Raw genomic sequence first — 24,369 nt, 5'->3', positions numbered from 1 at the left:
CATCCTTCCCTTCTCATTTAGTCTTTTTACTCCCTTTGCTTCTTGTCGCTTTCATTTAATACCTTCCTTCAGCCCATATTTCTTTAATTTGTTTCCTGCATTAATTCTCACATCATTCCACCTACCTTTGTTTCCATCCTCTCTTATCATTTGTGCTTTTATTTTTTCTTCCTTTGCCAACTAAATAAATAACCAAGAGAATTTTTTTTCCAGTTTGAACTGGGTTCACCTCAGAGGAAAACCTGCCACCTATTGTGTTATTCCTGAATAAGGGAGTGCAAAGATTCTGCTGCCATTCATACAATGGGCAGAGGGGCTATTTCTCGGTTATTAAATCCCAGGAAGCAAGGGCAGTCAACCGCTATTAAACAAGAATTGGTATGTCAGATCTTCCAATGTACCACCCACTAGAAAAATTCTGTAGGAAAGTTGAGCGAGGTTGAGCTTGTGTTCATCATTTAAAAAAAGAAAAGTATAAATAGGAGAGACAGACTTACAAGGGACAGAAAGAAGGCACATCGAAAGGAAGCAAAGAAAAAAGGAATGATGGGAGATACAAAGATAGAAAAGAAAGATGACTGAAAGATAGAATGAAGAAAAAAAAAAGGAGGCTCGAGCAAATGAGAAGGTAGGAAGCATGGAAAGATGGAATGCAAAGGAAATAATGAAAACACAAGGAGGAAGGAAAGATGTAATGAAAGGAAAACAAATAAAAAGGGAAGAATAAAAACAAACAGCTGCAAGAGGGACAAAAATCATTGCCAAACAGCATTATAAGATTTTGTTTATGGTCAAGCCCACTACTGATATGTGGTAACAGCAGTTATTGCCCCTTATTCTAGAACATTTTCTACACTGATGATCAATTGAGTCTAGAATTGATATTTTCTAACAGGATGTGTGGTCCCATGTAAATCAAAATGGCAGCTCCCGGGAGCCAACTTTTAACCTCATTTTGTGGGCCATGTAGCTTTTTTTAATCTGTTATTGTTTCTCAAAATGCCTTCGGTAATACAAGGTTTTCAAAACATTCCCCCCTTTAACTCTAGAATAACTCTTGCAAGCAACCAAGCAGGAACAAGGAACTTTGTTCACCACAAAACCTGATGACATCTTCACAGCTGTACTCTTGCCCTTTGCCAACCTACAGTGCCCCTTTCAAACTGCTGAAATTTAGCAATATTCAATAGTCCATCACTGTGGACAACTACAAGTCCAAGTGGATTGTACAACCAATGGCCAAGCTATTATACTAGAGACTGAGTGGAAAACAAACCCTTGAGGACAAGCAGCTTCCACCTAGACATACTTCTCTGGTTTGAGATCACGATAAATGATTCCTAGGCTGTGTAGGTGATCCAGTCCCAGGGCCAGCTCCGCCAGGTAAAACTTGACATCTTCCTCAGTGAACATCACCTAAAAGAAAACAGGGTTCAGAGACCAGATTTGAACTGGAAAGTTGAAACCATGCAGGACGCACAGACCACAAGGATGAAAAGGTTAGGCTGAAGGCATGAAAATCAGAGCTAACCATAGAGAAAATAGAATGGGCAAGAAAGTAAGCTGTACGGGAGAGCTGAGGAATTTGAGGGAGCTCACAGCAAGCAGCAGGGGTTATTTACTGTAATCGTTTTTTGTACAACGTGTATTAGCTTTAGATTAACAATGTTAACCAAGTACATCATTTAGTGGTGATCCACAGTGCTAATCTCCTGTAAGTATTGTGCTAAGTGTGTCTGCATGGGTAGGTCATAGGAACTATAGGACATATCTCCTTCCCCCACACTCCTCCTGAATGTCAACTTCGGGGTTCATGTTTCCCAGGCCTGTAACTCACTCAGCGGCACTGTGTACAAAAGGGCACCAGCAAATGTATGCAGCAATGATAGATTTATCGTTTGCTTTTGATACAGTGAATAGAAGTACCTTTTGGGCCAAATTGCACTCTAGGGACATTCCTAATCACCTGCTCAATATACTGATATTCCTGCATTCCGATACCACTCTTAAAATTAGATTAAATTTACAAGTTCATCTAACCTTTTTATTGTCTATGGTTAAAAAAACTAACCTTTACAACAGGTCAAAGACACAAATTACTTAAAACAATGAAATGACATACAAGACATTTACATCGCACACAAGGCAGCAGTAAAAATACAACAAAATAAACACAAGTGCCAAAACTCAACACAAAATACAACAATGTAAAACATGCATGCCAAAACCCTATGTGTAATCTTAAAATGATGACCTCTTATCAATAAAACTGATCCAACTATTATAACCATTATTTACACCTTTATACATTTATCAGATCTACAAAATTGCATAATAAGAACCTCAACAGAATCTTTCTTCAAAGTGTGTATGCTTGCAAGTTACTTATAAAGCCCCAAACCGTCAAACTGTTTGAGGTAGTCCACAGCCCCACAATTCTCTTACATAAGCAATCCCAATCCACATCCACATAAGAGACATTATGAACAAACAGCCTAAAATGAACCATCCAATAAAATAAAAGGGCAGGACATTGTAGCAGCTATCCCCGGGAATCAATTTGCCAGAAGCACTCTTGTTAGTGGAATATTTGCACGAAATCTAAAAATGCTACGCGCAAATGGATTAGGGAAAAGAGCCAAGTACGAAGCAAGCACACCGAACTTTCTATGCTACAATTTGTAGCATTTCAAAGATTGCAGACCATGCATCTCCTCCATGGTTTGGCTCCAATCAGCCCTGCATAACGCCAATTTAACATTTCCAGGATTAGTTAAATCTCGTAAAGAAAAAACAATCCCTTGTAAGATATGGGAGGAATCCATCAAATCATTGGAAGCACTTTCCCCTCACGTCTCCATCAGAGCATTAAACTGCATATAGAGATTTCTCTGGGGCAATCGCAACCTTTGCCACCAATGACAAGATCTTCCATTTCACTCTTGCTGCCAAAGACTTTAGGCCCAGCTCGTACCTAATAAATGCACATGAATTGAAGTTTGGTAGTCCAAGGGCGCGCCGCCAAATACGAGCCTCCAACTTCCACAAGCTTTCAAGGCCAAAGGGTGGTATTTACTCCACACCCTACCGCAGTTTTGGTACCATTTTACCCTCATTACTGGATTAAAGGGATTACCGAAAACTTTACAAATTTAGTGTTTATTATCCTTAATTGTTGCCTAAGAGAATTGCCTTGCTATGCAGCAACTTTCACAGTTTGTGTTTTATAGGCATATTCAAAATCCGAAAACCCAGATACATCAAGCTATCTACCCTTAATCGTTCACTGTTAACCTGCCATGTCAAACGCCGATTCCTATTGGAAAGGGAAAACTGCATAACTTGTTTTCATGGGATTTATAGCAAATCATTCGCTGTTGCATAGTCCCCCAACACAGCCTGTGCAGGCCAATGCCGGCAGCGTCAAACAGCATACAATGGTCGGCATACGAGAACCAACAATAACGTGGGGTTGCGAGGGGTGCAATTTGGCCCCTCTTTTTAATTTATACACATCTGATTTTGGTGACAAACTAGCATGGTCAGCATTCATTTCCCCTAAAATGCTTGGGTTTAAAATATTTTGGTTATCCGACGCGGAGGACATCGTTTTAGTAGTTTGTTGAAAGCCTTCAAGATAGTTATAAACGCAAAAACACAAAACATATTGCATAGCTAACAAAAAATAAACTAAATTGGTGCCTGCATAACTTAATTGGAAAGAGTGGAGGAGCTACAATACCTGAGCTTTACAATCGTGCTAAGGCACAATTAAAAATTGCTAATTCTTTATTAAAAACAAAAGTGCAACAATTAAGCACTAAAAAAAAGCGGGTTTTATTATATGTAGTGGAAACATAGCAAGCCCTTTTCAATTTAAATATAACCTTGATTAAGGCGATGATTTGGAAATTTTTATTAGCTACACCCAAAAGTACTCTGATGGTGGTGATACGTTTTGAGTTGGGTTTAGTCGACCAGGGTTAGTGCTAGGCAAGTGCAGCTGCACTTGGCCTGCGCAGAGGCATACCCTCTTACTCTGCTGGAGAAAGAGGGTCAGCCTCTGAGAATCTCCAGCACTGTAGCCAGAGTGGGAATCAGCCATGAGGGGCCACATGACTCTTCAAGGCCAGGCCTCGCTTCTTGCACAATATAAAAGGCACATCAAAGATGTGAGTTTATATTGTGAAAGAAGCCAAGAAGGTTCTCCATTCCAGTCTCTGCGTTTTCAAAGCCCAGGCCGCTTGCCATTCTTATGCAAGGCCACACGCAGCGTCCAGGACTGGGCTGCCTGTGGCTTTCTCTTATCCAGCACACCCTTTATTTGACATGGATGGGCTCATTACCTTAGCAAGAAGGTAATTACTTAAAATAAAGCGCCCCTTTTAAATATTTGCCAGGATGTCGGACATGTTAAAAAAAATACATTTTTTTTTAAGGGACCGTTTAATAGACAAATGGCAAACGCTGTTAGCATCTTGCATAACAGCCTACTGGAGGTTTGTCATAAAAGTAACGTTCACCCAAGTGGTGGTTTAAAAAAATAATTAAAAAAATAATGTTTTCATGCTTGTAATATTTTGCATTGTGGGCCTTCTAGCTTTACATTCAGGATGTGGAAAACACAGCAATAGTCTTTTGCTTTAACACGTCCCTCTAAGGATTAATTTATTGCAATGTTGCTTTACTAGGTGCATTTTTATAAGTAAATGATGTGCGCTCGGAAGTTTCCCAGGGCCACGTGTGAGGAGGCCATGAAGTTCCTGTTTTTATTTCCATTTTATTCTGGGACCGGTTCTTTTTTTCACTGCGGTTTCAAATTTAGGAAAACAAAGTCCCAGAATTTCAGGGTAAATCAGGATGGGGTGGCATTCTTGTGTATAGCAATGGAAAACTTGGAGCTCTGCTCTACAAGACATTGTTGTAGATCAAAATCCAAATATTTGTGCCAAGTGGAGCTTGGAAGGTATGTGTTCACGTGGTTAAACTGTGGATGGGTTAAAAACCCAGCTTCACGGTTTAACCAGTGTGTAATCCGGGGGCGGACTGGCCTCAGCAGAGCCATCATTAACGGTGTTCTCATTTTGCTGCCAGTCACCAAAGTGGCATGGGCTATCCAGAGTACTGCCCCACAGTAACATGAGTGAAACTCTTTGCTATGCCCTGTTATGCTATGTTATTGAATATTGTATAGCACAGAGTCTTCCATAAAAAAGCAAGTGTCTGGGTCTGTGTGTTGGGGTACAGGGCCAGGTAGACAAAGTACCTTTTCTACTCTGCGTGCCATAAATCATTATAAATGCAGCAATGATAGCCATTGGGTTAATGTGTGTACTGCTGAGATCTAGGTTTAATCTGCTGGCCTCTAGTTCCAATCCCCTCAAGTTTCATCCTTCCGAGTTCAGGTTGAAGTGATGTCACTTCCTGCAATGTCACTTCCTGTGATATATGCAAATGAAGGGGCCCACAATTACTTTGCCCCAAAACTCCTAGGGCCCACCTGTGTCTCACTTAATGCTAGGCTGCTGTGGAGAAGATGGCCAGTATGCAATAAAACTACGTTGCCCCCCCAAAATTACCTTTATGAAGCTTTTGGTCCCGAGGCCCAAGGGGCAAAGAATGAGTTTGTCAAGAAATGTGAAGCAGAACGCAAAGGGGATTCTCTTTGATGGAGGGTGCAGAAAACGTGTATGGAATAACAGACCTGTACTTGTCTTACAAGTAGTTATGCTTTAATGTCCATCGGTCTGCTACATACCCCAGGCTCGCAGGTACGCAGGTGGGAAGGTAGAAACACAAGATAGGAAACAAAAAGTATGGTGAACACTGGTCCCCCCACACCCATCCAGGCAGCTGCACTCACATCAACTGCCCCAACAGTAACAATCAAAACCTGAGCACACCAACGTTCTACACATAAAACCCTTGATGTCACCCACTTCCCCCTCCGTTACACACACCAATACTAAGGAATAATGAAAGCAGATGACCCACAATGAGAACACCCATATCAAAACACCACACACTTCAGCCTTCCCCCAAAGTGGCCAACAAACGAAGGAACACCGGAGTGAAAATACAAATAGGAAAATACAGGTAACTCCTACACTGACCAACTCCAGACCACAAAATGCCAGAAAACGTTTATACAATCGTTGTACACGAAAATGTTCACCCCAAACAAAACCACCAGTAGTACCGCAACACACCAGGTAGACCCTCAAATCTTAAACTAGCATAACTGTTAACCACACTCCATTCATACCGCACCAATGAGGAAAAAAAGAACAATGGACCCACTGACGTGGAACAAGGACACCAATGCTCCTCATATTGAGTCACTAAGACAGGAAGAACCAACGAAGACCAAAAATAACAAGACAGCACCACTGCCTGTTCCGAGCTGCCCCTCAAAACCTCTGGCCTGCCACACCCAAGCACAACCATGTCTGTAATATAACAAACCAAACGACCACTGCCACCAATGCACAAGCTCCTTATGCCCTGTGCTGCCCCTCAATGCCTCAGGACCACCACAGCTGAGCACTAACGGCCCAACTGCGAGTAAACTACCAGCAAACATTCCTGCGGGAGGGCACCCCAAACCATCCAGACCGACACTCCAACATGCTAAAAATGAACTCAACTCACTATACCAACCCTCACCGACTACAGTAAACCTAATCCGGAATCCAACACTCAACACCAAACACCTCACTGAACACATTTAACCTCACCATTTAACACTCTAATAAGCAGAAAGTGCCTTGGCAAACACCACCATGAACTACGCACGCCACAAGTACAAAAACTGGCTAACTAACCCTAGCCGCAAACTGAATTATCAGGACCACCAATGGGGTCACAAATCCAAAACATTGGATGCTCCGACCCTCATCATGGAACACCAATGTGAAAGCTAAACATAGCTATGCGCACTATCCCTTATAAAGAAACACAAAAGGTCAAGATCCACAAACTAGGATGCTCACCCAAGCCACACACTATTCCCCATCAGGGAATTCCAAATCCTGTAAGATAACCCTAGCTATGAACGGTCCCTTCTAAGAAAACACCAAAAGGTGTCATCCAAACCCTTTCACCAACCAGACTTCAAAATCCCTTATCACCAAGGACAAATCAATAACTCTGCTAACCCTGCATAGCAAGGTAATGTTTGTTAACACAAAACATTCGATCGTAACACCCACTCCAATTCAAGACCAACATACAAACCAATAAGTAGAGCCCCAATTCAATTGCAAACAGAACCCACATGACCAAAATTTCCCATGTGAAAACTTATTTTACAATCTCAACGGCAAAATCCACTGAAAACGGAACTTGCAACATTGCAATAAAAAAACTCTAAAACCGCTCTGTTGGCCAGGGTCGGACTGGGACAAGAAATGGGCCTGACCGCTCCAAAAAAGTGGTCCTCACCTACAAAAGTGGCCCTCAAACCCTCATCCATGAATCAGGTCAATTCACAACTTTACAGAAAATGCTACTTATGGAGGGTTAATGGTGTTTGTTGCATGTAAAGTTTTGTGTAAACACTTGAGAAAACGAGTGATACCATGGCCCCGGCATTTGATCATGATTTGCTATTTAAATAGCGCGTTTGCAAAAGCACTGTACATAGCACTTATTTACATACAATCATTCCCAACCGAAGTAGTTGGTACTCACTTATCAACCACCGATTAATGAAAGTCTGAGTTGGCCTTGCCAGGATTTGAACCTGCTACCTGCAGATCATGCATAGATCGCAGCAGCGCCAGCGAGCGCTCGAACCTGCTGGTCTATATTACTGGAGTAAGCTAGGAGCAAGCCGTTCCTTTCCTCTTCCTTCCCAACATCAATCACTTCCTTATCCCTCCCTCTGTTCCTCGATTTTCTTTTTCTTTTGTTCCTTCCTTTTTTCTTGCTTCCCCTTCCATTTCTGCCCCTTTCTTCCTGGGCATCTTTTCCCTCCTCCTTTCCTTCCCCCCTCATATGGTTTCCTTCCCCTCTCCCTACAATCTTTCCTCTTAACTTCCCCCATCCTTCTACCCTCCTTGTTTTTGTCTCTTCCAAAATTCCTCCTTCTTTCCTTCCTCACTTTCGAATTCCTACCCCATTGTTATATTGGAAAATAGCAGTTGAAGATCAATTATTGTGCATGGCTCAACAGGCTAGGGTGCACTACAGTGCAGTGCAATGATGGACTCTGAAGCATTCTTGAATCACAGCTGATACCAAAGGGCAGCTGCATCATCAAGCCCTTCGTCAAGACAGCATGAGTGCGATAAATCTGGTATCAGGTAATAATGTCCCCATACACAATGTTGCAGGGAAAAGCCATTGGCAACATTATATATGGTGACATTATGTATGGGGACGGGCTGCGGGACTGTCCCCCGTTCCCTTTGCAAAATAAAAAAGAATCAGGGGTTGGTGGGGGGAGGGGTGTCCCCCGCATGTTTAATGCAATGTCTCCGCAATAAACGGCAACCTTTTTGTCAGGAGACATTTTTGTGGGGACATTACGTGGAAACATAAATCCATGTTCAGACAGAAGCATTTAATCTAAGCATGCATGAACCCCACATCTGGGTCCGTCTAGGTATAGATCTCATTGGATTAGGGGCCAGGATTTGCAATGCTATGTGTTGTCTAGTCCTGCGGGTAAGGTTCCAAGAAAGGGTGATGTCCGCAAACATGCAGTTTCAGCTCCGACTCAATGCCACAATTCACCACAACCATGGTGCCACCACACACCTCATGCCGCTCAGACAATCCCGAATATAAAGCAATGCCACACTACAGATGCCACCGTCCCAATTCTACAGGCTGAGAACCATCTCTTGTTAAATCAGGGGAATGCACCTAAACTATCGAGGTGCGATTGCTGCCTAGAAAATTAGGAAACCCGTTCCTCAGATCACAGCGTGATGCTCATAACAGTATGGCACAGCAGAACTGCCACAAGCGATAACCTGGCTTTAGATTGCTAGATTTAAACTTTACTGAAGTGAGAAGCTCTCACTTTCCACAACTTCCTGTTTTCTGTTAATAATTCTGAGCAATCATGCCCTACACCAGGAAACACGTATTCAAAGGAAACATGGTGCAATAAACATTATGTCCCTTGGGCTCCCTACCAGGCACACAAATGGCCCAAGAAAACAAGAAAAGACGCCTACATGCAACTTCAGAAAGGGTCCTCAATACAGCCACTGAATCTGAACCATACACAACCTCTGAGAGGTCCCATACTGAGGGGCTGGTAACAAAACTCCCAATGCACAGGGAAGCACAGAAAACATGGTTTTGTATCATTCTGTGTATTGGGGTTCAGCTGTGCAAGTGCACAGGTCCAATAAAAGGTAGGATCTGTACATTCAATCATACACCTAATATATATTAAAGCAGGCTGTTTGGAATAAGGACAATCGTTTAGATGCCAGAGACCGTGACCAATGTTGGAATTAACAAAACGGAGCTTTTAAGAGATAATGATCATATGCCTCAGGTATCAGCAAATGCAACCGTCTGCCAGCACAAATGTTTTATTTCACCCCACCCTTGACCTGCAAAGGTAAGGAGGAAGCACTGTGCAAGGCATTCTGGGAAATAGTTTAAAAAAATGAAATTAGTTTTGCTGATTGCCTTAATCCCCATATTCTGGATATATAGTACATTCTGTAATACAATCCTAGGGCTTGCAGAATGCAACGGCCGCATGCTGAAAGGTTTGGAAGCAAGGTCCAACACTAGGCTCCAAAGCCAACAGTTTGGAATCAAAGCGAAAGGACCACATTATGACAAATTATAGTGCACACTTGTACTTGCCACACTTTATACCTAATGCAGAAGTAAAATTGACTTTGTCCTATAATTGTACAGTGGAACTTAGGAAATCAGCTTTTACAAGAAGCACTGTGCATTGGACACTCCTAGTCAACGGGCATGCACAAAACACAAATGCAGCAATATTTACTACAGTTTAAGGGAAATTTCCATTTCTGTGAACTAAAATGTTGAATTTTTGTCCTGGCGTCTAGCGATTTGTTCATGTCGAATTTCAGACATTTAGAAAAGTAAGAACTTTTCACTCATGGGTTAAAACAAGATATGTGGTGTGGATACAGTTTGTTTTCAGTCTTGGAGATCTTTCAGAGAGGCTCGATCATGACCTGATGTGTGACACACAATCTCACTACATGAAGGAGCCAGCAGGTACGATAACAGACCCAGGACATCCCAGGTCGAAACAGAATTTACAGCACATATTTATTGTGAAACTGGAGACACCTAAATACTGTACCACCACTCCCTCCCAGGCCCATCCAATTTAAACCTTTACAATTAACTGCCTTCACCTTGCTTTTTTAACACTGACACACGGAGTAGCATCAAATGCCTTCACCACTGTGCAGCACTGAGTGTTTCCACCACAGAACACCAGCACATTAAAATGCCGTTAACACAAAGCAGCATCGACAGGAGCTTAGCACCTTTGACAGCAGCGTAAACATCTCTTTCGCATTAATGTTTTATACATTAGGCTGCACATTTGGTAACTCTGTCCCGACTTTGCCACAGCAGATAACCACTTCAGAACCAGTCCCCGCCTGATTCACCTAACCTATAGTCGGACCTCCTCCATTTGTGGAGCCCTCCCACCGAGTAGCACCCCAAAGTAGTGAGAGCCCCGGCCTGGGCTAATGGATAGAAAAGCGCAGACTGCTTCGGACTTGCGACCAGAAACCCAGTGCCCACTAGCGAGCATCAGTGGGGCTGCCTCCAACAAACCAACTGAGCTGCACCATAAACACCATATGCACAGACTAGCAACATGGACAGCCTGGTCCCCAACATCCCTGGGCCCACATTATGAGAAATCGGATTCCATTGAATACTTCGGGCCAGGCTTGATAGAATATGGAGGGTTGAGACAGGAAGATAAAGGTAAAAGGGGAATGGGAATTTGGAGCAGGTAGATGCTTCAATTAGTAGAATGAAAGACTGCACAAATACTATTTCCGAAAACTTCACATCAACCAGGATACCTAGGCCATGCATGCGCCACCAGGATACGACCACCTTTCCCTGCACCCGGTCTGTCCAAGGAAGCTCTTCCATGTTGGCAGAACACACTAGAAGCGTGTTCTGGCATTCTTCTAAGTTGGCAATCCTGCACGTGCACATTTATGTTCACAAAAACAGATAATTTTAGGATTCAGTGTCCCCCCTCTCCCATGGTGCACTTTTGTAAGGACTAGGACTACTACAAAGGCCGGCCCTCCACCGCTGTCTAGCCCACACTGAGCCAGGTGGTGCAAGCAATGACCCACGCAGACAACAAAATAGCTCCCTTTTGCACCAGCTCCGGATACAGCGCCAGGAACAGCATTACATCATCTCATGCTCCCACCAGCATATGCCATGGATGGGAGGGATGCGGCTGCCTGCAACAGGTGTTACGATCTTCATTAAAAAGACACTTGTTTAGTCTGATTGGAAATGTGATTTTATTTTTCATATTTGTTTTTGTCTGTACTCAAACATCCCCTTGTGGTTTGTGTTAGTCATGTTGACACGATTGCACGGCCGTGACACACCCTTACTGAGTGGCAGTGCTCTGGCCCTTTCCCAACTAACAGAGAAAGTAACAATTAATTACAAACACATCACTTGACTGTTCTCGTTCAGAGTGACTGCCTCTTAGACTCCCAACCCCCACTGGCCCATTCGATTTTATTTTTATTACTTACAGTGTGTAACCCACGTTGTTAGGGAGAATTCTCTGTTTAAGCTGAATTTCCTAACCTAGTGAGTCCCCCAGCAACTTTGCTGGATTTCTGGAGTTTGTTTTTTTTCCATCCTGCCAAGAGTGGGACTCTTTTCCTCCCGCTCTTGGACATGTATGTGTGTAATTCCTTTGAATGTCAATGTGTTCTATGGGTTATGGGGTCTTTTACTCCATAGGGTCTCGTATGTTTTTCTATGTGTGTTACACCGCACCCTACGTGCCGTAACACTGGGGCGTCCTAGCGGACACCCCACCATAGACTCCATACCCGGGGACTGACTACTGTCTCCCCGGGCATGTAAAGTCACCATTGGCTTTACTAGACCTAAATTTACTAACAGAACTAGTACAAACCATCTTATTGTGGACGTACTAGTAGGGGTAATTCGATTACTCCTGGATCTGTTACTCGAGGGGGCACTGTCCCGTCCCCCCTCGTCGAGTTTTGGCTGGTGGCAGTGGAAACTACTTGTTATGTTCGATCCCGAACATAACCCTATGGGATTCGTCCCATTGTTGGAGATTGATACTTTTTCTCGTTAATCTCTAACGTACCACCGGTCTACTTATCTTAAATAAGTTTATCGGATGGTATTTTCTGCCAGAACTCGGTTTTGTAAAATGGCGTCTGTGTTCGTCTCTGTGACTCCTAAACCAAAGGTTGAGCCCTTTGTTCGACTTTTGGCGGGCTCTGTACAGAGACCCTCCAAAGTGGTGCCATTCTGTCTGGGTTACCACAGGGGTGTGGGAGGGGGTTTAGGCACCCTGGACCGAGTTGCCTTGCCAACTCCGGTTGCACTCTGGAGTGATTGGCCCAAGTGGTGAGCCGCCCCGCTCACCACTTAGACTGTGTTGATTGACAGCTAGGCTGAATGAATGGGGGTTTTCTGCATAAAAGCAGGGCTTTTGGGACTGGATCTTCAGAAGTTGCCACAGGACCTAAGAATCCGACGAGGGTAACGCTGAGCCGAACTGCACGACGACACCTCCGGTGGAGCCCTGCGGAACCGACTCACCACTTCCCGACGACAGAGGAGATCTCCCTGCCGGAGAGTCTTTTCCCCTGACTGGTGGGAACAACCAGTCCCCTTTGCTTTTTATTCATCTCAGGACGCAGTGGTCGAATTGCCCGTGCAGAGCACCTCGGCAACCGGATAGCCACTACCCCTGTACTGCGACCAAAAGGTGGTGCCTTGTGACGGAGCACTACGCGGCTGGTCTCTTCCCTGGTGGTGCACCGGACTTCACTTTTCTTCGACGACGACGAGAAAATCTCTACTCTTGGCAAAGACCCGACATGCATCCACCACCAGGAACAACTGCCCCCGCCGGAGCTGCCCTCCACAACAAGGTACCGTGTCCGCCTGGCTTCCCTTTCGATCGGTTCGAGTGAGGTGTCTTAATCCTCTGCTTTCCGTTGGGTCGCCTCCAAGCTTTCTCACCTGTTGTTCTGAACTGGTTCAATCTGCCGATAACAATTTGCTACAAAGACTCAAACGCATTTCCACTAGAGACTTTTGGGACAGATCGCCTTGCCTCTCTCCGAGTGGGCCTGGCCTCTGAACTTTATGATCTATTGTGGTTCTTGCCTTCTTGCGTTGCATTTTTCCCGTGAAGTATTGAACTGTGTTGATTTCGTAACCTGCCTATTTTTCTCTCCCGTCCTAACTAATATTAGAGTGCTATCTAGGTTGAGGCATACACCTCTGTCTGTAAATAAGCGGTGCCGGTAAAACCTAGACTTGTCGAAATATTGCTAGGGGGATTGATCGTTTCTTCTTCGTAGAGTATTTGTGTTTGATTTGTTTGCCGTGATAGTGCCATAGTGTTTTTGATAGATGTTTCGTTATAAATAAATACCTTAGTATCTTTACACTGAGCCTCGTTGCGTGTTTGCTTGTCTTACTGTGAAGAATTGCCCTATCTTGTATACTCCACATACTGCTTAACTCTTCTTGAGAGAAGTCTGACTGATCAGCCACAGCTACCAACAGTGAATCTGTATGGTACAGACTGCTACCAAGTGGGTTTACTGCCAAACACCTGTAGTCCTAAATCTTTTGCAGTGGTCCCAGAGGGAACTGCACAGGTTTCCGCCTAACACACGTGCAAAAATTCTGTCTCCAGAGACTCTCCATTGCAGTTTAAGGCTGGGCCAGGTAGCTCAAATAGGCCCCTCGTACTTGTCGGATGTGCTTTGCTTGAGGCCTGCTCCCTCTTCTGTCATCAACACTTACTTTCGAATATCTGCGCATTGTGCTGGGAGTGGCACTCGGCAACACCAATGCGCATGACGGCCCACGCGTCTTGGGCATGATTGGCTGCCACTGCCAGCCTGCTACATACCAACAGGCCCCATGATCCTGCCCAGAGAGGGCAAGGCTCAAGAGTCAGCCCCGCCCTGCCCCCGCACCCAGTGTAGGTAAAAGCAAATTTGATGTAGAGTCCACCCGCCACAACAGGAATTGTTGGTGTTCTTGAAGAGAACATGAAGCTGCCTGCCTGCTAAGCCAGTCGATGGCTGGGGCACTGGCAGCCCCACGATGATGCTATTGTTGCAAAGCAAAGTCAACATTTACTGTTAACTTTTCTTTGATCTTCGACTGACACGGTGTGCATACAAATCTTAAATACATTTGTTTGCCACTGTGTAGCCAGCTGGTGGCAGGCTGTGTGAGGCAACGTAACAAGTACTTCAGTTCCAAAAATCCAGCCCAGATCCATGGATATTAATGTGGCTTATAAAACCGGCCCCAGGGCCATCCAAGTCTATTTAGAGCATGCCGGTGGCAGATATGCCAGTCCGCCCCTGCTGTTGGCCTGTTGGAAGGAACCAAAACCCCAAAGCAGCACATAATGTACTTGGACTGTAATTCTGCAAACAAACTTTTGCTTGCACCTCTGGAACGTGAATTCGTCCCAATACCACTCCGAAAGCACTACACAACGCAAAATTCTCTGCTTGCTTGCACATGGAAAAAAAACCAAAACGTTTTGTTTTCATTTCACCAGAAATTGGAATTGTTCCTCCTAATACACTGCACCACAAAAAGTACTCTCTTCTGTTATACCTGGAAAACGAAGTTGTTCCCAACTTCAAGTGCAAACTCCTGATGCACCTCAAGTTAAAATGAACTGTGCCATAATTTCTCCAGCACAAAAATTACTATGCAATGTCATTTAAAAGCACTAATGAACACCATTTTAAAGTACCCTAAGGAAATCTAAAGGGGTGAGGCCACAACACAAACACGCTCAACAGGAGCACAAACAACGGCCTCAGGACACAACCATCACGGGAAACAGCCTAACCCTCTACACCTGTGCCACAACACAAACACGCTCACCATTTAAAAAGGTACTGGCCCAACACATTTACCCACTACCAATTAGCCAACCTCAGTCCTAGGTCCATTAAAACTCCTGGCCATGTGAAAATCCATATGCTTCCTGATCGAAGAATTATCGCTACTCCGACCTACAACGCTGCCCTCACCTCCACTCTGACACTGCATTGTGTCAAATAGTCAGTCAGTCAGTCTCTCTCTCTCTTTCTCTCGCTCTCTCGAAAAGAACTCTTGTCACGGGCAACAAGACGTGCGTGCGACATCGGCGCATGCACACAAATGCCCTGATGCATACTACGCAGGGTCTTCATTTGCCTGATGTCATCATTGCCTCTTGGGTGGCACTCTGGAGAGGAGACCAGGCATCCTTTACCACGCCTTGTACGCTGCCAACTGAGATCACATTTGGCTTTTCCTCAGGTGCCAGCCCGACCCAGCCCGAGCTGCTCCAAACTGCACACATCACATGCTGTTTGTACGGGGATGGCCCGATGTCCATCTCCAATGGGCTACCCCCAATGGAGCATGCGCTCAACCTTTGTTCATCGTTCACTCTGGCCGGCCCCCATTACCCCTGCCCTCTCTGCACGAAGATACCATGGGGGACGGAGAGGGGGCCAAGGTGTGAGGATATTGTTATGTTAATACATGCCTACAGAGGCATGCCTATAGAGTTGCTGTTTATGATTAGAATCTTAAATGTAACTATTACAATATCTTCGTGTATCGTTCCAGAATGTTGATGGAACCGTACACGAAGATGTTGCTGTGAAGACGCTGGCCTCCTGGGGGCTCCTATGATTAAACCCGAATTATACATCCCAAAGTATCAGCGTGATGTATTTTAATGAAAGGGAAACAATTGGCGACGAGGAGTTGGTTACGTGGATAGAGCTCCCAGGCGCAGTGATGAGCGATTGAATTAACGCTCCGTAATAGTAGACTGTTCGAGGATAAAAAGGAAAACAAAACGCGCTACGAAGGAAAGAGATAGCCATACAAGATAGGTGAGCAGCACAGTGAACGAAGGATGTTTCACTACTTATAGATATAACAGAGCTTACTGCCGGCACCATACTGTGTCCGTGTGAGCAGGGCCAACCGCCGTTGGCGTTAGAGTAAAGGACCCTCGTACGTGCTGTGCGTGCCGCCATCTTGGGTGCCACACGGACAATACGACGGATAAGTGAGATTACGTGTTGTGAAGGTAGCAACAGGTCGTGCAAGTTCCCGCATAAAATAGTAGTCTGCTGACATCAAAGGGACAATTCGATGCGAACGGAAGATATTACAAATATATTGAGTGATATTTGCATATAAAAAAAAAAGAAAAAAAATTTCAAGGGGAGATGTGAGGATATTATGTTAATACATGCCTACAGAGGCATGCCTATAGAGTTGCTGTTTATGATTACAATCTGAAGTGTAACTATGACAACATCTTCGTGTATCGTTCCAGAATGTTGATGGAACCATACACGAAGATGTTGCTGTGAAGACGCTGGCCTCCTGGGGGCTCCTATGATTAAACCCGAATTATACATCCCAAAGTATCGGCGTGATGTATTTTAATGAAAGGGAAACACAACACAAGGCTGGCACTCTGCCGACACTTGTCCTGCGCCAGCCCCTCTGGACAAACAGCACGCTGGTGCTGCGCAGGCTATCTCTGCCTCAGCTGGTCCACTATGGACCCTTACTTTACTGCTGCAGTGGGCATCCCAATGCCCGAATGCCTGGAAGAAACTCAGGAGTCGGAGCACAGGAACACAGCTCTTGCTCTGACCCTCTGTGTTCAGATCTTGTTGGAGCAGTGTTCACCTCTTGTTGCACACCCCTCAACACCTCCTGACCTTCGCCTTGGAATCCTCGTCGCCAGTGAAATAACAGGACTACTTGTAAGGTATGTACTGTTATGCTTTAATGCCCATCGGTCTGCTACACACTACGTGTTTCACAGGTACACAGGTGGGAAGGCAGGAACATAAGTACAGTGAACAACCATCCAGGCAGCTACATCAACTGCCCCAACAGTAACATTCAGAATCCGAGCACACCAACTTTCTACACATAGAACCTGTGATGTCACCCACTGTACCCAAACACATTACTACAGAGTACATTGAAAAAAGGTTGTGGCAATTAGACTGGTGAGAGACCAGTCAATGAATAAAAAAATTAAACGTGAGTCTGACCTAGCATAAACTAGGGTCTGGGCCCCTCTACCAGATTCGGTTTCCCTTGCCGCAATTAAGAGCTGTTTATGCGTTTCTGCTTCAACTGGTTAGAAACAAGAGAATCTAAGGTGGGGTAACCAAAATAAAGTGACAAATAATGTAGATTGTTTGGCGGAAATTGAAAACTTAAAGCACTTTATTTTCATTGTCTTGCACACTGAACAATCTGAGAATATTGGTTGTTTTGTGAATAACAGCCTTTATATTGAGCAAGTCTTTGTAGGAAAGATTTTTGATGGAAATTCTATTGAACTGATTTTGGCACTCTAGCATATCTATAGGATTTACTTGATGTAAAAAAAAAGGGGGCTATTTGGCGTTACCTATTTTTTTGAGTAGTTAAAGGTGTAATTTTATGGGACATTTCAAAGTTTTAAAATGGAAGGAACATGATTTTGTAATTGTGCTACTACTTGATGTATTGTTCTGGTGATGTTTAAGGTTTACGTGTAAACCATAAACGCAATACAAATATATATTTAGCAACACACCCAGTAAAACTGTACTCTATTAAAGCATATCGATATACAAACACCCCTCGAGTAACCCTATCAACACTCAAAGCGGGGGTTATTAAAAGGGGTCTTTTATACCAAACCAACCTACAAGGAGGTGGGGTAAGTGGCATGTGAATCCAAAACCGATACAAGCTTCAAATAAAAGCTGTTGCAGTGAGTAAAGTTTCCCCATTGTATTGTGTGAATCAATTTAAGAGCCAAGTGTGCTGCACAGACTAGCAATGAGTATTCCCACCTGGTGGTGGGTTTGTAAATGTGAGGGTTCCTGAAAACTCCAATAAGGGCTGGCTCACAAAGTGCGCATGGCAGTGTTCCAATGCAGTAATTCTTTGTGAAAGTATGCACAGAAAACAATTCCCTGCCATTGTTGGCACCACCATTCTTCCTCCCACACATTTTGCCTGAAACATCTGTTAAAGAGCCATTGACTGCTAAGGAGGAGACCAGTACTGCTGGCCAGAAGAGGATTGGCAATCATAAGGATCTTTCTTGAGTAAATAGCTGTAGGAAGAGCAAGATTTGCTATCTCTTCCTTGGTTCCATACTCACCAATTGTCATTTATCCGTCTCAGTTTTAATCCTTGCAACGTGTTCACCTATGTGGGATTCAAAGGACAATGATCATGGGAAGATGAGGCCAATGATCTATGGGCGAGAGTCTTTTAGACCCACTTGCCTTGCCCAAGAAGCCCTTCATCACATGGTAAGGCAATGTCAATATTCACTGGTAGCAAGATCTGCAAAATCCCAAAGGCACTGATTAGTGAATAAGAAACTAGACACCAGTGGCGTGGTCTGGCCAGCGGTCTACTGAAGTCTTAAGACCTCCGAGTTCCACAGCATTGCTGAATAATGTAACTGTACTGGAACTTCTTTTGAGTTATTGACCACCGCAACAACTGACTCCGGTGTCCGAAGTCCCAACAACAGGCATAGTTTGCAGACTGGCAAACCGGGTATTGCTTTGTAATATTAAATTTATCTTGGGAATGGGAGATACGACATACCAAAATGGGAGCGAGCAGCTAACTACACAGAGACTGGAGGCCACAGAGGTCGGGAAGGGCTGATGGTGCTGGCACTGTACAGGTACAAAGCCTGCAACAGACCCAACTCAGTGGTTGGCACTTGCAACTACCTTGGGGTGTCCTAGATTGACTTCATGGCTGCAACCACCCAGATGCTCGAGGTGATACAGCGTGGCTTCCAGAGCCCCGGGAGGGAGAGCCGCTGCTACCTCAGCCATGTGATCAATAGTGAGTGGTTCTCCTGTCTGGTGGGGCCACGAGCCAGAGCACATGGGGCCAGCGGGACCCCACATAATGGAAGCACCTGGGGATCACACCGTTCTGCCACAGCACAGTTCCAGGATCAACCAGGGGCCAGACGGAGGGGGGAGCCTGCAGCATATTAGAGGAGCTGGTGGCATGGACTACAGACCCGCTGGCAGTATGCCCACCTCAGTGAGCACTGTCTGGGGATTCCCCGGCAGCCTGGGCTGGCAGCTTCCTTGATGAAGGTATATAGAGCAGAACCTCACCTTGGCATGCCCCTCCATAACTACTTAGTGGAATGTAATTTGGAACGTTTGCGGGTATCTTATAGTGCAAGTCTCCAAGGGGATTTCATTAGAGACTGGAGCTCTCGCAGCGAGAAGACCGTCCCGCCGCTACAGATTGCTCAGAATTCAGGTGGTGCTGGGATCCCTACCACCAGGAGAATTCAACTTAGAAAGGTCACCGGTCCTGAAGTCCCACTCACCCCATTTCTGATTTTGACCTCATCTGCACAGCCGAACAGGTGGGGGTTATAGCTGAGTCAACACTATAAGAGCTTAGTAGAATTTAGGAGGTACCCGACCAACATGAAAGCAAGTAAAGTGAAAGACAGATTAGTAGCCACCATCAAGGACATGTTACTACCGCCTAAGCAGGCCTAGTCTGGGTCACCTGGTATAGATCAAACACTCCAGATTTAGCCGCCTAGCCAGCTACAAGGGCACCATTGCTAATGTATTTAAATCTATTCAGAAAGATGGTGACCACAGTCCAGGAAGTCCTTCAGGAACTGGCACAATGTTCAACAAGCTGAACACAGGCTGGGAGATCTGGAGAGCGCTTTTTGTGATCAGGCAAATACCCATGACCAATAAGAGCAGAGTATGGCGGCGTTGGGAATGCAAAGAGCTTCTGTCGATGACAAGCTGGAGGACAGTGAGAATCGCACAGGAATAACATTCATATCAGGGGAATTCCTTGTGAAGTTATGGACCGTGAACTAGGTGTATGTCCGAGATTTTTTCAAAGAAACGTTGGGAGAGATGGATACGCATAGAGTCTAATCCAACTTCCAGCAACACCAAAACCTCCGGCCAGATGTGCTTACGAGAGAGCATTTATATGAAATGTATGGCACTAATATTCCATAAAATGGATCACAACGAGGCATAATGTTTAGGCATAGTTCTCTGATGCTGTTTCAGGATCTTGCGCAAGGAACAATTGAAAAGCGCCGGCAGATGAAGCCAGTGACTCAATGGCTAGCAAACATGAGTATTCAATATAGCTGGGGTTTATCCTTTTTGTATCCTTTTCAAATTGTATGTGTTCATCAGTTTAAATCTCTTCATGTGGCCATAGAGGTTCTGAAGATATCAAAGAAGGAAATTTAATTACCGGATGGAATGGAACACCAATGGCAGAGTCGTCCCAGGCAAGATCAAGGAAAGACGGGTGTCAAGACCGCAGGAGACCCTCCGCAAGAAGAGTGTGGACTCTGGGGCCCACCCAACTGCACAAGTCACAAAAAGGGGGGAGGTAGGGACAGTGGTGGTTGAATAACGAGATTACCTATATGCGGCACATCTGGCTCCTTTATTAGATAGTAGGAATGGAGGACAGATTCCTAAACACTGGGTGAATATAGAACAATTTGTAATTGGGGCTGCCTCGTATGAATGGGGTTTGTGCTTGCACACAATTAGGCAAAATGTGGCTTGGTTGCTTCCATCCACCAGCGTCACGCTGAGCTATTGGGATAAGGTGCCCGTAAACATTCAGGGACTACTTTCCCATCCCCATTGACACACATTTGGTACATACCTGTATTTCCCCCGGGACGTTGAGTCGGTAGATTCAACGGATGATAGAAGGGAGGCTAGCGAGATTAGGCTAACGAGTCTCTACCAGCACGAACACAGCCCATTGACCTGTTCTTGGGTGGATGGTCCCTGGGAGAGTCTTAACCAAGTCTTTAGCTCACTGTCCCTTTCACAGAGGTGAAATATCCCTGCATATCAGTCTTTGTCCTGCCCAGGGGAAGTCCAGCACTGAAATGCTATGCAATTCTTCTCTGACCAAGAGTACCAACAGCAACCCCACAAAGGTGTCTCAGCATGGTTGGGTCTGGTCAGTGAGGTGGAGCTGTGCCTCTCTGAGAACAGTGAGCAAGGGCTCCACATCTGGATTCCCCTGGTAACTTAGGGTGAGACCCAAAGTTACTTAATATGCAAATCAAAGGGGGGTCTAGGAGTCTCTCTACCAGCATGAACACATCCCATTGTCCTGTTCTTGGGTGAATGGCCCCTGGGAGAGTCTCAACCAAGTCTTTAGTGGACAGATATGGCTATTTACAGCTTAGACATTGCAAAGCGGATAGGAGCATGGCGAACTAGGCTAAAAGGAACTGCACAATTTGAAGACTTTCCATAGGAGAACCTCCTGCATGTAGGGTGTCTGCTTTGGACAAGGTTCTCAATGCTAGCAGATTTAAACCTCCCCACTCATGTCTAAATGGGAAGAAGATTTAAACAACCTATTGGATGAGCTTGCATGGTATAATATATTTGGACCAGGGCAGGGAATTCTAGATGTGTGCAATTGAAAGAAAATAAAAGTTGCAAAATAATGTGCACATAGTACCTTACTCCTGAAAGGCTCCATAACATGAATACGGAGATTCCCCATGTTGATGGAGATGCACCCATACCCCAGGCACATTTTTACATATTTGGTGGACCTGTATTCTGAAACAGATTTATTGGAAAGAAGTTTTAGCGCAAAGATAAGGGTGTAGATTTGCCATTGGAGCCGCTGGTGGTGCTTTTCAGGGATTCAAGATTCGGAAGGGCACTACACATTAGGGGGAAAGACTCCTAGATGGATAACCCACCTCCTGCTAGCGGCACAGGTAATATGGTGTGAAATTGGAAAACCCCAACTGTACCAGATACACGAGAATGGTGGTCGAAATGGTGGTACATGGCTGCAATGTGCAAGATTGAGGCAGCCCTCAAGGGTGAGATGCCGAACTTTCTCAAAGAATGGGGTCCTTTTATACATTTTCTAAGCCAAAATGATGATCCGAGAGAACACCATTGGCCTCATATGATGTCCTTTTCATTGTTATGTCGTCATAAGCGGAGTTGTTTAGCGTTCACTAATCACCAGCGTGGTTTTAAATCGAGAACATAAGCAATGTTGGTTCTTTTCATTCGGTTCCTTTTCTTTGTTTTTGCATTATAATGTGATTAGTTGATGGTCTATTCACACAAGAACAGATGAAGTGTATACGAAGGATGAGAATTTTCATTTACACACATTGTATTAGTTTGTTTATATAAAGGCATGTCCATGTGCAATTACTTGAATAAAATCTAAATGACAAAAGAAAAGTTAACTACACAGAGCCTACCTTCACAACCTGCTACCTCTCGTCATCTTGGGGGAATTAAATCCTTCAATGAAGCACAGCAAGAATGATCCAATCTGTCCAGTAGGGCCAGATCTGGACTCCAATCATAGTAGCGTATTCTTCCCGCCCACAGAATACATCCATGTGTCATTATTTGGGGTTGCTATCAAGGGAATCGGCTCCTGACTGTAGGAACAATCAGGGAATCGAGAGACGCACCCTTCCATTTTTTTTTTTTTTTAAAGAAAAGGGTCAGTCTAGTGCCTTAGTTGTCCTACCTTTGCTTACACATCACATTAGCTGTGGAAATGTAAAATTGCCATCATGGCCTTCAGGAACCAGTGATTAATGTGCTCTGTTTTCTAGGTTGCAGAGAAATACTGAGGTATTCTCCATATGCAAAAAATACATACATTACGTTTTAAAGCAGCCCTTTCCTGGACCTCTGGAGAGGAGCATATGGGCTATTGAAAAAACTCTGGCAGGTTAAAGTGATGGGGATTCTGCAGAGTTATCGGACCAAGCCGATGAAGTCACATTGCAAGAGGGAGAAGGGTCACAGTGAACTCTCTATGGGGTCTTCGTGCGTTTGAGTTTTGAACCTTACAAATGTCGTTTCTTCTGGATTGCCATACTAATTTCTGCATTAGGAGTTATCTGCTTCTTCAGGATGGCAGGCTTTGCTTCTCTGGGATTTTTGTGAAGATATCATGCATCTCTGATGATCGATGTCAAGTGGATGTCATCGCCGGCACCCCAGGCCTGTTTGATGTTAAAGGCAGATGTCGAGTCATCCCTCAGACGCAAACAGAAGCCGACGAAGCCCTGGACATCAGGCAATGCTAAGGATAGCAGTGTTTCAAAGGGCCCCAGAGGAGTCCTTGACTCTGGAAACATCCCTTTTCACCTTTGGAGTTTCTCATAAAGCATTTATCATAGAGACTGAGCCCAGACTCTACTACAATCTAATGCCTTCCCTCTCCTCTGAGGGACTTGGAAGCATAGGGGACACTACTCCACAGTATGGCCATCGGGACAGCTGACAATACAAAGTGCATGATCCTCTTTTTTGATATTTTGCCCACAATGCACCATGCACTTGTCTAAAAGGGACAGGTTTCTGAGGAACAGCATCAGTGTTTGCTGGTAAAGAGGGACTACAAACACCCTAACCTTTTGAAGAAAAACTGCATGAATGACAGGAACAGTCACAGGAAGTCAATTGCTGTTGAAAACATTTTAAAAACATGGATCACAGGAATGCACTGTACTAGGAGGGGTAGACATTTCAGGGTCTTCTCAATGAGCTTGGTAAAATGAGCTCCCTTCTAACTGTCAATATGGTAACATCATGGGCTCCAACACCGACCTAAGGACCAGCATCTTTATGTGCTTTGCTAGAGCTGCCCATCTTTCATTACTCTTGGTTTCTCTATGCAAAAGTGTCTGGAAACAGCTTAAAAACTGCTTTTATTTTAACAAGTAAAGATTGTTTTTAACACAATTGTATATAAGATAGGCATTTTGATTCATAATTTTAAAGTTATTAAAATTGTACATTTAAAGGACAGTCCAATTTCTCCATTAACATTAAGTCCTCTTTAACGGAGGACCTTCCAAACATTTTGACGTCACCTAAAGCAAATTCATCTGACTTGGCATAAAAGAACCAGTTGCAGGGGTTGGGAGAGCTGTGCACTTTCATCCTGTAAAGGCAAGCAGCTACTGCAATATGAGTGCTACCCACACCAAAAGGTATTTCCAATGTTTGGCAG

The 24,369-nt window shown here is 44.5% G+C and overlaps 1 protein-coding gene across 4 annotated transcripts in view; it reads right to left on the bottom strand.

Moving 5' to 3' along the window:
* RPS6KA1 (ribosomal protein S6 kinase A1) overlaps window positions 1–24,369 on the bottom strand; it is a 918,695-nt gene that overhangs the window by 394,481 nt on the left and 499,845 nt on the right. For all 4 annotated transcript variants that reach the window (XM_069622861.1, XM_069622863.1, XM_069622864.1 and 1 more), the window contains one exon: window positions 1,310–1,416. In XM_069622861.1, coding sequence (XP_069478962.1) covers window positions 1,310–1,416 — 107 coding nt within the window. The remainder of the gene's footprint in view (window positions 1–1,309; window positions 1,417–24,369) is intronic.

Source organism: Ambystoma mexicanum, chromosome 11 (genome assembly GCF_040938575.1).
Source record: "Ambystoma mexicanum isolate Mex_15411 chromosome 11, UKY_AmexF1_1, whole genome shotgun sequence".
Classification (NCBI taxonomy): Eukaryota; Metazoa; Chordata; class Amphibia; order Caudata; family Ambystomatidae; genus Ambystoma; species Ambystoma mexicanum.
The sequence above is the reverse complement of the archived record's forward strand: the minus strand, read 5'-3'. Positions and strand labels throughout refer to the sequence as shown.